General features: G+C 37.2%; 1 protein-coding gene across 2 annotated transcripts in view; it reads right to left on the reverse strand.

The window, feature by feature from the left end:
• Positions 1-514: 514 nt before the first annotated feature.
• The window catches only part of LOC142158996 (ethanolaminephosphotransferase 1-like), a 28,680-nt gene continuing 11,766 nt past the window's right edge, over positions 515-17,428 (reverse strand). Inside the window, exons 3-10 of one of the 2 annotated variants that reach the window (XR_012692894.1) lie at positions 15,801-15,875; positions 14,380-14,648; positions 9,745-9,853; positions 8,171-8,219; positions 6,432-6,612; positions 5,794-5,976; positions 4,092-4,219; positions 515-909 (exon numbers count right to left, since the gene is read on the reverse strand). Coding sequence is in view for 1 of the 2 variants with exons in the window: in XM_075213491.1 (XP_075069592.1) it covers positions 897-909; positions 4,167-4,219; positions 5,794-5,976; positions 6,432-6,612; positions 8,171-8,219; positions 9,745-9,853; positions 14,380-14,648; positions 15,801-15,875 (932 nt within the window). In the remaining variant the exon portion in view is untranslated. The remainder of the gene's footprint in view (positions 910-4,091; positions 4,220-5,793; positions 5,977-6,431; positions 6,613-8,170; positions 8,220-9,744; positions 9,854-14,379; positions 14,649-15,800; positions 15,876-17,428) is intronic. The other variant, XM_075213491.1, reaches the window with a different exon arrangement.

Consider the following 17,428-nt stretch of genomic DNA (forward strand, 5'->3'; position numbering starts at 1 on the left):
TGTCCCAAGACTTTTCAGACCTCTTACTATAACCATACCTTAGCTACCCTTTTACAGTGTTGGTAGGCAATCATTTGTATGAGCAAACCTAACTTTGATTCAGTTTACCTTTCTGCCGCCCCTCTTCCCTATTCTACGAAGGGGTAGAATAGGGAAGAGGGGCGGCACTGTGATGTGTCACACTCTTACACATCACATTATACTCTCTTCATGCACTCTTTACCAAAGCCAGTCATATGTACAGGTCCTTGATATATCATTTATTCTATATAGATGGGTCTCCTTTTTTGTACCCTTTGCTCACCTGTGGTTTGTTTATTTGCTTGTACATTGGCTATTATCCTAGATACTGGCAATTGTTATTGTTGTTTTTAAAAAACAAAGTTAATAAAAAAAAAAAAATATTTTTAAAAAAATGATACAACTAATGGACACAATTTATTAATGGATCCAAACTTTATAGAACTGGAATAATGTACATGGTGAGCGCCAAAGGTTTCCCACCCCTCCACTCTCTTCTACCGTCTTGGCCTCCACAGACTTAGGTTCCGTTATTGAAACAAAATAATGCATTAATGCAATAATAGTTTTATTCTCAAAAGGAACAAATATAAAAAAAATGAAATACATTGTTTATCACTTATTCATTACTGTAATATGTTCTGTAGAACACAGAACATTCAATGTACACAATGTAATCCCTCACTCCCTTCCACTGTACAATACAATCTACTACTTGTGCAAAACAATGATTACCAGAAGCATATACTGTACTCCTTATACTGCCAATGACAGCCGCTCTTGTGGCTTCTATAACACATGGTATTCATAGACCTTAGATTTTCAGGCTTGACAGAGCATCTTCAAGGAAGACATTTAAATGGTGAAATCTTTTGTCAGATGATTTCCCTAAAAGATAGATTAAAACAATGAATGTCCAAGATAAAAGTAGACTAGGGGATGATACAAAACATATAGAGACTCTGGTCTTCTCGTCTAACTTCTATTACATGTTGCAAAAGTCTGGGGAGGCGCAGGAACCTTGGGGAAATAAAGCTTTGACGAATGTTCCTAGATCCCACGAACTGGGTTGTATAAATGGCAGCCGATTAATAAATCTCCAGTGTGTGTCCCTTGTTTTAGGAGCTAATGCCCATTCATTATAGAAACGCTTCCAGTAACTGAACAATTATTACTTGTTAAGTAATGGAAAATACGACGTGTCTATTTAAAGTGGTCACAGAGCCGCATTAATAAGCGGGAACAATTTCATTGTTTAGAAGTAGTGTTATTTTCAGTTTAGCTTTGAGTCATTGAAATAAGCAGCTCAGCTCGTTTTACTTTCCTATACAGCTTGTAATGCTGGCATGAAATAAAATATCAGTGTTGGATCAAATACAACAGCAATCATACGAGCACCTCAGACATTGAATCACCCTTATTCATTTGTTCAGACAAGTGCCACAGGTTAGACAGGTTCTGTTTGCACTGCGCCATACGGTCCTAAATCACATCTAATATTTTCTTTTCTTTTTCCTACACTACAGGTATTTGAGTTAATACAGCCCCTACTGAGATAATGTAAGGATGTTATAGGTTGTGGAGGAGTTCTATAATATAAATATATCCATTATCAGACTGAGCTCATCTAACGGAGTAACTTCCCCATAACTTTTAACCATTAATTTTAATATCCATATAATCTACAGAAGCAATGGGTGAATACAGATACTACATAAGTGTTTCTAATGACCACTGGAGTGATGGGTCACTAAGCTCCATTTAGAAGTGAAAAAATCAATAAGCACTAGTAAAATATATTTTCCATATATCAATATCAAAAGGACCACAACACATAAATAACAAGTTTGTACAAATATATAAAAAAAGTTCCAGGAGCTTATTGAAGCTGAAGGTATTTGGGATAAAGTTGTCACTGTTTGGGGAAGAGATTCTAGTATAGGACATTGGAGTCTTTCTGTCGGCAATAACTGATAACAAAGAATAACTAGATGGAACTTGGCTTCATAGGAAATATAAGTGCAGTGTGAAGAATGTCAAGGTATGGCCAGTTTCACATATATTTGTGAATGTTGTTAGTATTTCTTCTGTATAAAGCTTCTAGTGTTTTAGGTTGCTGGTTCCTTAATGCCACGTGTATTTTATATGAGATCATATACCCATTACTGTAAATTATAAGGATATTAGAAGTCACCAGGACCATATCTAGTCAGGTTGGCGCTCATCTGTGACTTTTAATATCTGTAATCATTTAAGGCACACATTATTCCTTATAATACACAAGGTTGTTTTATTTGCTAAATTACTTTTTACAGTGCTAGCTGTTGCTATCGGTCACATGATCCGCTCTGTACCGCGGTAGGAATTCCTCACCGATTCTTACAGCATATAAGATGTATGCATGCTGCCAAGATCAGTGAGGCCATCTGAATAACTGGTCCTGGTGCCACTGCACGCATGTGACCACCACCAGCAGCAGCAGCTGGCAATGTACAATAAAAGGACCACTGAAACACTTGTTAGGATGTATAATCGCCATCAGAACATGCTGATTATACAAATAGTATCGAACATGCTGATTATACAAATAGTATCTACAAAAACACCAATGGTCATTGTCCATTCTTGTATATAGTATTCTGCATCATCCAGTGCCCTTGCATTGAGAGAGCCAAGAAAATGTGTTCTTGTTTATCTCTCTCAAAATTGGAGTTTTTCCATTAATAATTTGATTCAGTGGTTGAAGTTGGAATTTAGAAGTGGTGATATGAAGAATGTAAGTGAATGGAATTTGACAGGTATCCAATGACGGCAGTAGGGGAAGTAACGGTATGGCATACCACAATAAACACCACCATTTCAACCACTGATTTCATTACAAGACTATTACAGTATAAAGAGTATTTGTAAAGTCAATATACTAACATGTTGAACATTTACATATGTGTACTTATCTGTACAACACTATATTGCCTAGTTTACTGCTACACATAAAGCATACACAGAAGAGCGTGCAAGTATTCATTAATGACAGGTAAGAACACATTTTAGATAAAAATGCTAGCTGTAATAGCTTTTCTTCACATTTTAATTGCAAATCTAAGGTTATGTTCAGATGGGCAACAGGTGCTGCGTTTTGGGGGGTTTTGAACCACAATATATGAATAGGATGGAGAGCGGGCTGAGTACTGCTGTACATCATTGTTATATAGAAAGCTCCCCATATTGTTTGGATGCAGAGATGGGAATGTGAGCAACACAGAAGCACACTGTAAGCAAGCCTGGAATATTTCCCAACATTGAATAGCTCGCTAGGTCAATAGGCAGCTGTCACATGATCCTGGCAGCCAGTATATGGAACTCCTTACCATAGAGCTTGTTATGGTAGATTCGCTAAATGGATTGTACAATGAATTGGAACATAGAGTAGTAGCGGTAGTTCTAACTAGAAGTCTCACAGGTTTGGTGATTGATGCAGGTAACTAATCTGTTTAACATGTATGGGGTTAGAGTTTTCCCCTGTGAGGTCTAACTGGCAGTTTCCCCACTGGGGATTTTTTTTTAGCAATCCTCTGACTCAACACAATTTATAATAGGATAAATTTGCTTTTACTATGTAACCTTGCTTACCATGTAGACAAGCCCATATAACTTAGTACAGTGCAACGCATATTACCATAATTATGACAAAATTCACCCATTTAACTACATCTTAACCCAATGGTCTGATGTGTCGCAAAATGTTCAAAATTGTTGTCTGTTATGTAAATAAAGACAAAATAACACTAGATGGTTATCTAAACATACCGGTGGCACTGGAATAAGGGATGTTGTAGCAGTTTGAAGGTTTGACATCTTAATTTAATGACCTATTGTGGCTGGTAATACATTCTGTTTTTACACTTATTATACTGTACAGTATAGTCAAGTATTCAGTCAAAGTAAAATATGGTAAACTTTATGCATACTGTCTCTTCCCTTCTGGTTTTATATAATGGTAACAAGCACAGTATAATAAGGTTTGCAGCACATACTAGAGGTCTCCAGAATACAAAACAAATAGTATTTACATTGACTTGCTCTTCAAACCTAGTACAATGGTAAACCCTGCATTGGGATAAATATGTCACACTCAATCTGCATACCGCTTCTTTAGAGAAAATACGTAAATATGGAAATGTTTGCTGAGTTGCTTCCCCTAAAATAAATAAAATACAACAAAAGTTAGTATTGCAAGTACTTTATAATATATGTACTAATATAACCATTGGAAAAAACATGTTGAGAAGCTGAGATAACTGTGCATGATGCTTTATGTATGTCACTACTCCCTAGTAATTATGTGACATTGAGAGAACAACCTAAAATGACATTTACTGTACAATGAGTGTAAAACTGTAAAAGTACTAAGACATTGTCAGTCTTATCCATCTGACACCACTTAATAAGTCCATAGCGACCTCAATATATTCAGTGTCGATGTCTATACCATCAGTTGACCGCTAATGCTCCGATGAAGTGACATACTATGCCAACATGCATGTGATCATTGGTCTGACACGTCCACTTGATGGATTACTGTGACTTCAGAGGATATCCACAGTGGATCAGTATATATTGTTGTGTACCATTTCAACCTTGGTTCATTTATTGTTCTTTCGATACAATGGTTAACCAATGTCCCGTCCGCAGATGCCGGTACAAGTGGGCATGGGCTCATTATAACCAATAGGTTCCATCCCCATAGCTATTTACATGCTTTTGCTTGTGTTAGGAAATGCTAATAAAAGCACAATTTTTGTTGCCAGTGGGTTAGGAGACTTATACCGACAGTTTGTTGTTACATGGCTTAGTTTGCATAGCTTTAGGTCTAAAATGGAGAAATCAGTGCAGTTTGTTTCGTTCTTGATTAGAAAAAAAATATATAATGCATTTGTTCAATACTGAAAACAGGACATTTCCAGGGACAATGCTTTAAACCCCTGGACTCTCCCAGGATATTAGGATCCAAATGTGGGGGGTGTTACGTGGGCATTAATTGCTACTAAATGTACTTTAAAATATTGTGTTCGAACATATATATTACTAATTGTAAACTGATGTCCAAACAGTCAAGATTTACCCTTAACATGATTAATATGTGATAATAAATTCCTCTTGTACTCATTCTGTGTAATGGTTTATAAGCTTTAACAATAGATTGATATATTGGGAATAGATCTGAGCCTGTGGGTGAAATATCACAATCTGTCAGCCTGATATTTATCCTGGTGATTTTTATACTGAGAACATGTTCCATTGCATACCTGTAAATTATACTAAATCTATCTTGGATGACAGCTTACCACCTTATGTACTAACTGGGTCAGCGCTACCACTAGGTGATTGCCTAGGGCGATTGGGTGTAGGGGTGCCTAAAACACTAAATGAGTCACATAATGTCACTCATTCAGTGTCTTAATCGTCACAGTGGCGCCCCCACACTGAGCGCCACCCGCTGGCCTGGAGGTGCAGCAGCAGGTAGCGTCTTACCTTTTGAAGCGGTCGGCTGCTGCTTCTCCATATTTGTAATGGGCTGAGGGTGTGGCACTGGAATGTGATGTCACAGCTCAGCAACATACCCCCATATATCGTACATGTGCCCTGTCCCCATTGCACACGAGGTAAGAAGAAGCTGGAGTGTGGCAGCCCCCGCAGGAGGGCATCTCGTGTGCCCAGAACTCTCATACCATCCCTGTGGACTAGATACAATGTAATGCACACAAAACTTACCACACAAACTCCATAATGTATGTGAGCAGCAGTAGAACAAGCTGTGACCGACAAAAAGACAATCTCCTCCGCTGCCCCTAGGTATCCAGATACAGCTAAGCCAACTACAAGAGCCAGTGGCCAGAGGAGCCAGTGGAAGACTTCGGACCTGGTGTTACTCATCTGGCATATAATCACTCTGCACTGTCAAGTAAAGATCAACATTGTTTTATTACTAGTTAAGCAGACTGTATACAGTATCATATACAGAAGTGGAAGTTGCTCAATCAATTTATAGGCTCATATCAGGTGCTTGAAAGGTACAATATCAGTGATGGGAAAGCTGAAACACTTCTGGGGCCGCATTGGTGACATCCTCTGACCCTCAAAGGGCCGCACATTATCCTTAATCTCAGCAATAAGTTAAAACAATACATTTAATGTAATGTAATAACACATCAGCAGGCATTATAAACAAGTGTTACATTCATACAAACAAATCTCACAATAAAGCAGGAAGGAGCTGTTTATTTGAGTAAAGTATAAGATTTATTAAGCAAACTGGGGTTTTTTTCCTTTTTATTATTGCATGCATGTTTCATCTCTTAATTGTTGGGCATCGCCTGCGCAAGTCTGCTTTTTTTGTAATTCATACTTACTGTCACATTGGAGAACTGTACTCCAACCATCCATAAAAATAGCCTTGGTTGTCTGTCCAGGATGTTACAGGGAGAATAGATAACCCAAACGTTCAACAAAATAAATAAAAGGGAAGGAGAGAATAATGGTAAAAGTCCTTCATATACTGAGCTCTTCAGCAGGTTTTTCTCTCGATATGCTCTGTTGATAGAAGAAGAGGACGAGGTTGATGTAACTGTTGTCACAAACTTTATATAATTTACTATTTCTAGTGCACATTATTTTTTCCTGATATGTTTTAGATGATCTATGCATTGGGGATGGGAAGAGGGGGGGTAAACACCATCTCTCTATTAAAGAACACCACCCAAACCTTAAAGGTACTTTTAGGGGTGTTGGCGAGTAGTATCTGACTGATGGTTGCACTAGATAAAGGCAGCCTGCAATTTGAAGCCATGTGGAGTTTTTCTGTATTGTTCTGGTGTAGTAGCTCTAAGCCCCTGCTCCGAGCTACAATACCTGTAAGCACAGAGGACATTTATTAAGCTTTGCCGTTAGACCTTTTGCATTCACTATTATTAATGTAACAAGATGATTTACAATTTAGCAAAACTTAAGTTCAATTGTCAAATATTTGATCATGTCAGATACAATAAAAACTGTGTAACACCCAGGAAACACAATGGAAACTTACAATTGGGTAAGGGATTTAGATAAAAGAAGGCTGCAATTTCAAATATGTGAGCACGATGACAATACTGCAAACTGTCTTGTGGTGCACACGTCCTGTCTCTGTAACAGATTAGACATAACCAAGTGCAATGGGGTTTCATTGGTGTAATCAATTAGTGGTGAACATTGCTTGCAACACTTTAAACATTCATTGAATTGTTGGACTTTTTTATCTGATAGAATTTGTGAAAAAATATAGTTATATATTATATATATTATATATGGGCAGCACAGTGGCGTAGTGGTTAGCACGTCTGCCTCACAGCACTGGGGTCATGAGTTCAATTCCCGACCATGGCCTTATCTGTGTGGAGTTTGTATGTTCTCCCTGTGTTTGCGTGGGTTTCCTCCGGGTGCTCCGGTTTCCTCCCACACTCCAAAAAATATACTGGTAGGTTAATTGGCTGCAATCAAAAAAAAAAAAAAAAATTGACCCTAGTCTCTCCCTCTCTGTATGTGTGTGAGTGTGTGTCTATAGTAGGAAATTTAGACTGTAAGCTCCAATGGGGCAGGGACTGATGTGAATGAGTTCTCTGTACAGCGCTGCGGAATTAGTGGCGCTATATAAATAAATGATGATGATGATGATGATGATATATATATAATCTGTTTTTTTTTTTTTACAAATAAAGAAGGTGACGGAATTCACATCACGAAGTCAGTCACTGTACACACACCCACACATGTCAGTTGTAGATTGAAATAGAACGGTCACCGTCCGCAGTAAGCACTCGGAGCGTGACCACACGACCAATCACAAGCTGAGCAGCGCCACAAGCCGAGCAGTGCCATCACAACCAGTGCGGACGAAGTACGCATGCATCGGACTCGACAGCCCGCATGCACCTTTTTAATGATTTTGCTGCCGACTTGCCATGCTCGACAGTGATTCATGTCCACGTGGACCAAATGTTCAAAACTTACTTTTACAGCTTGAAAAAGCCGTTGAAAAAAGGTGCCAGAACTCAATTCTAGTGAGTTCTATGAAAAAAAAAGCACTGTATATAATAGTAACAAACCAACTTACATAATAATGTTGTACACTGTTTGAGGAAAGGCAACTAGTACACTGCATCCTACAAAAAATAAAGAAAAAAGATACTTGTTAAATTTTATAACTGCTTAAAGAGACTACTAACCTTTTGTTACACTTTTGAAAAGACAATGAATATATGTTATTTAGGAGAACAGAAGGGACTCTGATGTGACACAAGAAAGGGGTTGTGTATTTGGAGAAGGGCTTATTCAAGTACTGCAATTAGTACACACAGCAGCTGAAAGGATCAATGTGGTGCTACTGTACTCTGTGTCTTACTGGTCCATTCCAGGAGTCACATAGATAATTGCAGGTATTCAGAGAAAATAGGTAGAGACATAATGAGTATATCAATACCTGGTCATTGCGAGACACGTCTATGTTCCTTTCATAACAGCCTGTTATTGTAACCTTATAGAACCCATGGTTCTAGCATTGGCCATGTACTTCTGATTTCCACTAAGGACATATACAGTATTTCCTCCTTATTTATAGCCATAAAGTGATCTAATTATGCAGGGAAATGATGAATCTGTTTGGTTGGTAATTGCACATAATTGTGAACTCCAACAACAAATGTATAAAAAAACAACATAGTGTGATACCCTGAAAAAAATCTATTCCTACAAAATAAAAAACTATTGCACATACATCAAAGAAATCTGAAACATAGACTTATCTGATCACAGGTTTCACAGATGAACAGGAACAGTATGAAGAGTCCTTACTGCTCTAATACATACAGTATCCAATAGAGGGATAGGGTTAAAAGCTTGTCCCGAACGCGTTTCCCCCCTTCTTTTTATGGGACTTTCCATTACCCCTTGAGGAAGCCCCATAAAAAGAAGGGGGGTAACAAAGAAAAAAAAAAACAGTTTTTTTTATATATTTGATTTTGGTGTTCACAATGATGTGCAGGAAAGGAGTTTGAAATCCGAAGAGATATGCATCTTATGATATAATTGTTGGTACATAGACAATCCATATATTTATAACAAGTGCAATTGTACAAAGATTGGAATGGTTCTTCACGGAACAAGTGGTATTTATAGTGGATATTCACAGACTGATTTTGGAGACGTGCTGTAAAAGAGATTTTACTGGATTAATCCACTTTAGAAATGTGGTTTGCGCATGGGTGTTCTTTAAACAGACAATATTACACTATTGTTGTCGTCTTTTCTGTTGGTTGTATGTTAGCAGCCTCGGATATATGGAGCAGAGAGCTTTAGGAGACACACTAGAACATCATAATACACAGATGAGCTAAATTCAATCATTAATATGGTATTGCACTAGGAGGTTCCTTTTTTTTTTACTTTCTTACATGTTTAGTGTTGAGCCTTCCTCCCAAAAAATATTGAATCCAAAAACACCTGCCTTGTTTGACTGCTCCTTGTTCTGGTGCGAGCACCTCTCTACCAACTAACAGAGTCAGGAGTTTTAATAGCATGTATTTTATAAACGTACAACTTAATATTATACAAAATAATTGTTTAAATAGTACAGATATTGACGTGTACTATTTTTATGCTGCTTCCTTTTTAATCATCAGGAATACGTACCTACAAGGAATGTAATTAAAACGTCAGTCATGTATATATGAGGAATCACTGGTTTATGGAATGTTTCTACTCCAACTGCAGCAGTGAGAATATACACCAATGTCATTGACTGAAAGCACAAAAAAAGAAAAACCACGGTTAAGGTCCACTTCATGTTTATATATGGGAATTATCTTGAAATAAATTGGTTTATATAAAAGAGCTACTAATGTCAGAACTGAAGATATTTACACAGCTTATGTCAGTAATTGGTGAACACAGAAGCGAGGCTTTTAGCAACCTTTTTGCAAAAATGACTGATAACAATGAACTATAGCTGCAGAGCAAATGTAAACAGTTTATTTCTGTAGAACTGTCTGAGCTCAAAAGGCCGGAGCACTGTGAGAACATGTCTTTTACTGTGTGGTATATACTGAGAACCCAAGATGGCTGCCAGGTATTTCCTGTCAGCCAGCACTTCCTGAATAGCAAGTGGATGGCAGTGATGTCACTTCCGCCAACCACACATAGCATACATAGCATACATATACACTTTCCTAGGTGTGTTGTCAGAGCTGGAAGTGGAGTGGTATGAGCTGATATAATATATCATCCCTTCTTCTCCCCACTCCATTTGAAGCTGTTCCCATGCACAACAAGCAGTTGCTTTGTTTGCAGAGCATGTGAGGGTAACATAACATAACAGGCACCTCTACCTCAGCAGCAGGTAAGGGATTGGTTCAGTGATTGGGTCTTCTGGGGAGGGGGACGCATAGGAGAAAATTTGCTCCTGGCTCCTGTACATGAATTAGTGATGTTGGCAGCAGAGCGGCCTGCACAGGAAAGAGACTATACAGCACACCAAGAAAGAGGAGGGGGCTACTGGTCCAACCTCCAGGCAGCCTCTCCCCTCACCGACCGGACACCAGTGAAGCCACAAAACAAAATAACAGGTGCCATTGTTACTGTTACTCAGTCATGAACTATCATCATTTGCTCTATTTTGAGCTTAAGCTTTGACTGTGATAAGTTTTGCACTTTAAATTATTATCATTTTGTTTTTGTGAAATGCAATGTTCCAAGAAAATGAACCCAAAACTCTTGAAGTTCTCTTGCAGTGAGCTATTCTTTTAAATTCATACCACATTGGATACACTATTGATTTGCAATTCATTAGCAATAGTGCATACAAATATAAGGATAAACTTGCATTATTCAATTTGTTTCATATTATACTATAAGCATATAAAAATAATTTCTCACTATCATAATCCCTAAAGCCCCCGACCATTCCCTTTGAATTTCCATACAAGAATTTTTAAATTCCCACGTCGACCACAGCTTACATCACAATACATGTCATATGTTGGGTACTGAAACCAGCTGCTGGTCAAACAATTATCTGGAATCTCAGTTAACAAAACCTCCATCTCTGTTTTGAGTACTTCAATTAAAGTGGCCCCTGACCAAGTCGCATTAGGGATAATATGATGATTTTGAACACGCTGATAACCTAGATGGAGCATAGAATGCTATGATTTACCTTTTATGTTTTCCAGACGTGCTATTTCACTTCCCCTCAGACATTATGCAGTAGGCCTACAGATGTCATAAAGTCTGACGGAAATGACTTCCACTAAATACAGCAACACTATCGAATATCTTTATAAAATCTATATAAATCATGTGTTATCAGTTACAGCACATCTTTGGACATATTTTATACATATTTTCAGAACCTAGTAGCAAGAGGACAACATTAGACATCTACAGTATATGCCAAATATTGAACACGGAAAGTTCCAAATGTTAAGAACCACAATTGCAGAATGTTCTACATAAGAGACGATTAACAAGATTTAAAAGTCAATGTAAGGAAAGTCATTATTAATGAAAATTGGAGAAGTATTCACATTAATATTATATGCAGGTCAGATAACATCTTTAATTTCTTTTAAGAAAAACAAATACCAAATTATTCAAGGAAATGAGGTAAGTGTGCTACTCCTAAGGCAGCCTCTAGGACTGTCTTATATTTGATACATTTTGGATTTTGGTAATGAAATTTATTAAGTATATCACTGGCGTAGATGTGTTGAGAGACCAATCCTGCTCATTTTTCATTATGACTCGAGAAGAATATTTTTCCTTCATCTAAGGTTATACTGCACATTCCCATATTAATAATTAGGGCAACTCTCTCCCCACCCATACTCACACATGTAGGACAATTGAGAAATATATATGGACAGATCATGGTGAGAAAAGAAATCAAAGTTTTTCAGGAGGTGGAAATATTTTGCATTGAAATAGTTTAACAAAATGTCTAATCAGTTTATACAACCATTTCTGTATACAGGGTGTTACTGCAATGTGATCTGTTGGGAGCATTGTTAATAGATCACATACCATAAATATTAAAATTATGAAATTGTAAAATATTTAAGATGGTCAGTTTAAGAAAGGGAGAAATATAAACACACAAGATCACATTTTGCAGGTAAGTGTGCTGTTCTGGGGCTGGGGTCAAGAGGTTGGGTAATAGGGGTATAAGATGTGATGTACAAATTATGTGATTCCTTGATCTATATATAACGCAGTGTAAATTCATTACCAATTTTTGGTTTTCGATGTTTTATTTAATGTTGAATTGCAGAAACAAAGTAAAAGCTTGTTTGAGAAACAAGATATACTGTATATTTGTACAGGAATATTTTGTATTAACTTACACGTGTGCTTGTATTACCATCATATTTTGGATTATTAAAACATATTATCAAACTATGATGGTAATTTGGATGGTGATGGCTAACTGTTTTAGCTACTATATATAAACTGCATAATATATGTATCAGTCAAGCTACAAATAATAAACTGGTTTGTTTTCCGGGCTGTCATTTTCAATGTTGCAGTATATCATGTTTAAAATGTTAAAAATCCTTCAATTACTTCTAAATGCCAGGCAGGTTATTGTAACTTTACTTTGTGTGATTACACACAATATCAACTTGAATTATATTCACTATTTCCTAGCTTTGTATTTGTTTTATACTTCTGCTACTGCCTGGGATGTAGAGACCTGTGGGAAATTTTAATAACATATTAATAATGTGAGACAGACACACTTCAGATGAGGCACACACAAACACCTTCTTTTGCACACTTTCCTTGTGACCCTAACCCTAAAATAACAGAGACTATCTCCCTAGACACCGGACACTGTCGGACATCGGTCACACACATAAAAGAAAAAGACAGGTTTACATATTTTACCATCCTCCCACAGCCTTGCTTTGATGGACAGATGACACCTACACCTTGCCTTTAAAAAGCAATTGCCTGCAGGTATTGTGTTTCTATTAGCCTCAGTGCAGACCAACCGTGTCAGCCTGCTGCTAGTTATGGAAAGATATGCTTTTAAACCACTTCAATATATGTACGTTAATCAGACTTTTTACTATTATTTTGTGTAAGTCTGTTTGCAGCCTTTCTCTGCAGATTGCCAGCTAGATACCAATCTTCTCTTTTAGAAGCCTGTGGCAAACCACTCCCTTTGTCACAATAAATTATACACTTTTTTGCGTGATCCATCTATCATTTACATAAACCAATAAACAGACCACTTTTGTCACGTGATTTATCTGTGTTCAATAATGGAATGTACAGCAGTCAGAAACACACCTAAATCAGGGCCATCTTTTCCATTGGGCACGATGGGCAGCTGCCCGGGGGCCCCACGGGCAAGGGGGCCCCATAGGCACGGCTCTTAATGAGAATAAATAATCCTGCGAAAGAAAAAAGCCTGCAAAAAAACCTACAAGGGTCACTGAGCAAGTTCATCTATCTATCTATCTCTATATATCTATATCTGTATACATCTATATATCTATATCTAGGGGCCCCGGTGCACTGCTTTGCCCGGGGGCCCATAATGTTGTTAAGATGGCCCTGACCTAAATAGGAGGATCACCTCCTTATATTGACCTATTTTAAATTAATTTAGCATTACCATATACATTACAGTACTTTCGTATTACACAAAGCAAACAAATATATTCAAAAAGTACAATAAACAAATTTGTTTTAATGTTGAGATATATCATGCTTAATAACAAAAGGATGTCACTTACATCTCTAAAATAAGCAGAATACATTTCAAAGTTCTGTCTTTAATTTCGGCCATGTCTATTTTGTTTCCCCCAGACCTGTGTTAGTTAATAGCTTGGAACAAGCCGTTTGTAATAACATTTGAAACAATTTTGGAAATATTTCAAGCTGATCTGAAAGGTTTAGCTGATACTTGTAAACCACTGATTTATCTTTTCATTTTTGTATTTTCCTGTTATTTGCATAAAGGGAGACATAAATGAAAGCGTAGGGACAGTGCAAGAGAGGAGGTGTAACCCTTAACAACCAGTGACTTCATTTCTAAACTACTAGCTCCGTTACAGTTTCAATGTGATTGCTGTAGGCTACAGCACCTTTCTTTTGTACAGTAACCTGAGCGCTGTGTTTCACAAAGGCACCCGGTTATGTTTTCTGCCTTCTACGCATTGACTGTATTTGTAGCTTTCTCTCTCATTGTGGTTATTTGGTGTAGTTTTGGACACCACTTGGAGAAGAACAAGTAGAAATTCATCTGAAGGATTCACTCACCAGTTGGCTGATATCATACGCCCAGGGAAGAAAGAGCACCCCGGTGTTGTATTTTTCCCAGTGTGAGAGCATAAAGGTGATGAGTACAACACTGGTCACTAAGTACATCTTCATTGGTGTTAATCCTGATTCTCCTGAATCACATCCAAAAATCGAGAACAAAGACAGTGGAAAGATAGATGCTGTCCAGCTGTCAAGCCCATGGTCAAATAATTCTCCCAATGGGCTGCTGGTCTGAGTCCTTCTGGCGTGTTTCCCATCAATTGAATCTGCAAACAACAAACAAGTGAAACTCTAGAAGATCCAGGAGAGATGAACGAAATGCTAAAGATGTTTAATAGGTGAATGTGTCAGTAATGAAAAACATGCTGCTAAAACAGACACAGATGCTGTTTATTGACCCATTACAGACCACAGTATGCATCAATTACATGCATGTACGGTCATGCAATGTATTTAATATTCTCTTGAAGAGCGGTTACTTTTATAGAAGTGACCATATTGTGTTGATAATAAACCTTTCTTCTAGTTTTAGTGGAAGTCATGTGGAGCTTCACACTGTATGCCATGTTATATACAGCTTTAAGGCTGAGAGGAGAGAGACAAGTAGTTATATAGTGCCTGGGACCAGATAAAGGCTAATGAGGAGTTATTAATCTGGGACATGACAGTGGATGTACTGATCTGTAAAAACATTCCATGTTCTCCTGTAAATTATGTCCTAAATCTTAGCAACACCCAATTATCTTTTAGTAAATTGTCATTGTGTTATTTGCATTTAAGAATTATTTATTTTTGTGCTAAACCCTCTAATGAATATATAGTTGCAGGGATTCCATATAAATACAATGTTAAAAACATTTCATATGGATTTTATCTGCGGTAACAACAGGCTACATGCCATTTTCTTAGGGCCTACATCAATCTCTATGTTAATATATGAATAATTAAAATATCTAAAATAGTTAAAATATTAAGTATTATAGGTCAGAACAGTGGCAGAGTGGTTAGCATTGATGCCTCACTGCGCTGCGGTCATGAGTTTGAGTCTGACCAGGAGGTAAATGTATCAAGCTGAGAGTTTGCCGGCGGGTTTGAATAGTGGAGATGTTGCCTATAGCAACCAATCAGATTCTAGCTATCATTTTGTAGAATGTACTAAAGAAATGATAGCTATAATCTGATTGGTTTTTCAAACCCGCCGGAAAACTCTCAGCTTGATACATTTATCCCCAGAGCCCTATCTGTGTGGAGATTTTATGTTCTCCCCGTGTTTATGTGGGTTTCCTCCAGGTGCTCTAGTTTCTCCCACAGTCCAAAATCCATAAACTCCAATGGGGAGCAGGGACTGATGTGAATGATACAATTATACCAATGAAACAATACAAATCTACTTTATGAAAATAAATGTATTACCATACCTAAGGCATAAGCCAAAAAGTTGCCCAAAGCTGCAGAGATCCAAATCCAGTTTGGTATATGTTGATTGCCAATGCCTGGTAAAAATAAAGAATTAGGTGATTATATAGCAATTGACATACATAAAGTACAAGTGTAAATATGGTGACACAGCAGCTGATTTATGCTGCTTGAATCCAGCAACGGGATCATCATCCAATATGGGCAGCACGGTGGCTTAGTGGTTAAATAATATCATTCTCATGTAATGCGATCCTTTTCAAGTCATATACATTGCAATCTCAGGTAAAAATTGACTGTGTGTGGTCATCTTAGCTGTCCCAAAATTTCTTCCTAGCAGAACCGTGAGGTTCTGCACCTTAAACCATCAGTCTATGGAATATAGGTTTCAAGAAGAAACCACCACCACACCACCCATATTCTGCTTTTTACATGGTAAGCTGCACAATTTTGCATGACTCCACTTATTAGGGCAATTGCTACTGGCTGGAATGCTGCATTTGTCCAGTTGTGGTAAACCATGGCTTGAGATCTCCAATAGAAAATCAGTATATGTCATGGAAAGTCCAACTCTGGTACCCAGGACAACCATAGGAAACCAAACTAATGATAAATATGTATAGCCCTTATTTAGACTTTTTCTATTGCCTTTACCATGTTAATATGATTAATTCATCAAGTTTAAAGCAATGACAGACAAGTTACTATACTTGCACATGGGCAGCAATTGATGAATGATACTATATACTATGTTTTTATAACAGGTTTACCAATTTTTCCCTCCTCCCAGAGCTTAATATTAATTAATTTTACCTTGGGATATCCCTCAGTGCTTATGAGATAACACCTCTTATAATCGCAACCAAGTACATTTGCAGCGTAGATATCTGACTATGTTTTTTTCTGAAAAGCATTGCCTGACTTATTATACTAATTAAGTCAGACCTTTTGCACATAAAAGATCATTGCTTGCCTTATGGTCTTATTTGCTTTAATTTGCTTTAATTTACTATATAACAATGATTTTACATGCACTATTGAAGTGTATAAAATATTATCAGATTTACATATATCTATGCTATTAATAACTTTAATAATCAGTTTCTACTGTTAGTATACTTACCAAATATTAATTACTTGGCTTCTAATGTTACTGAGTATAGCTAGAGTACATAGACTTTATACTGATGATTTGTTTTATATATTTTACAAGCTATATTTCATTAACATTAGAGATGATAATTTACCTGTTTATACAACACATAGGGATATATTATTAAAACTGGCAGGAATATATAGTATGGTAAACCTCCAGGTGAATATCGCCGCTATATTATATGGATTATGAGTAATAGTTCACGATTGTATTATTGAAAAGATTATCCTAGACACCGATAACTCCCTACAGTTTATTTGCACCAATGGAGTGAATGGCTTTAAACTAATACTAACTGTGATAGGCAAACTTAACTGTCAATCAAAGTCACGAGGGGATCTAAGCAGTAATATACACACCCAGCATGACAAACCCTCATGATTGGCTTTGCCCGTCTTGACCACACCTACCTGCATGACTATTTAAGAGCTGTCAAATCTTTGAATCATTGCGTCTTGAAAAAGCCACGGAGCG

This window comes from Mixophyes fleayi, chromosome 5 (genome assembly GCF_038048845.1).
Source record: "Mixophyes fleayi isolate aMixFle1 chromosome 5, aMixFle1.hap1, whole genome shotgun sequence".
Classification (NCBI taxonomy): domain Eukaryota; kingdom Metazoa; phylum Chordata; class Amphibia; order Anura; family Limnodynastidae; genus Mixophyes; species Mixophyes fleayi.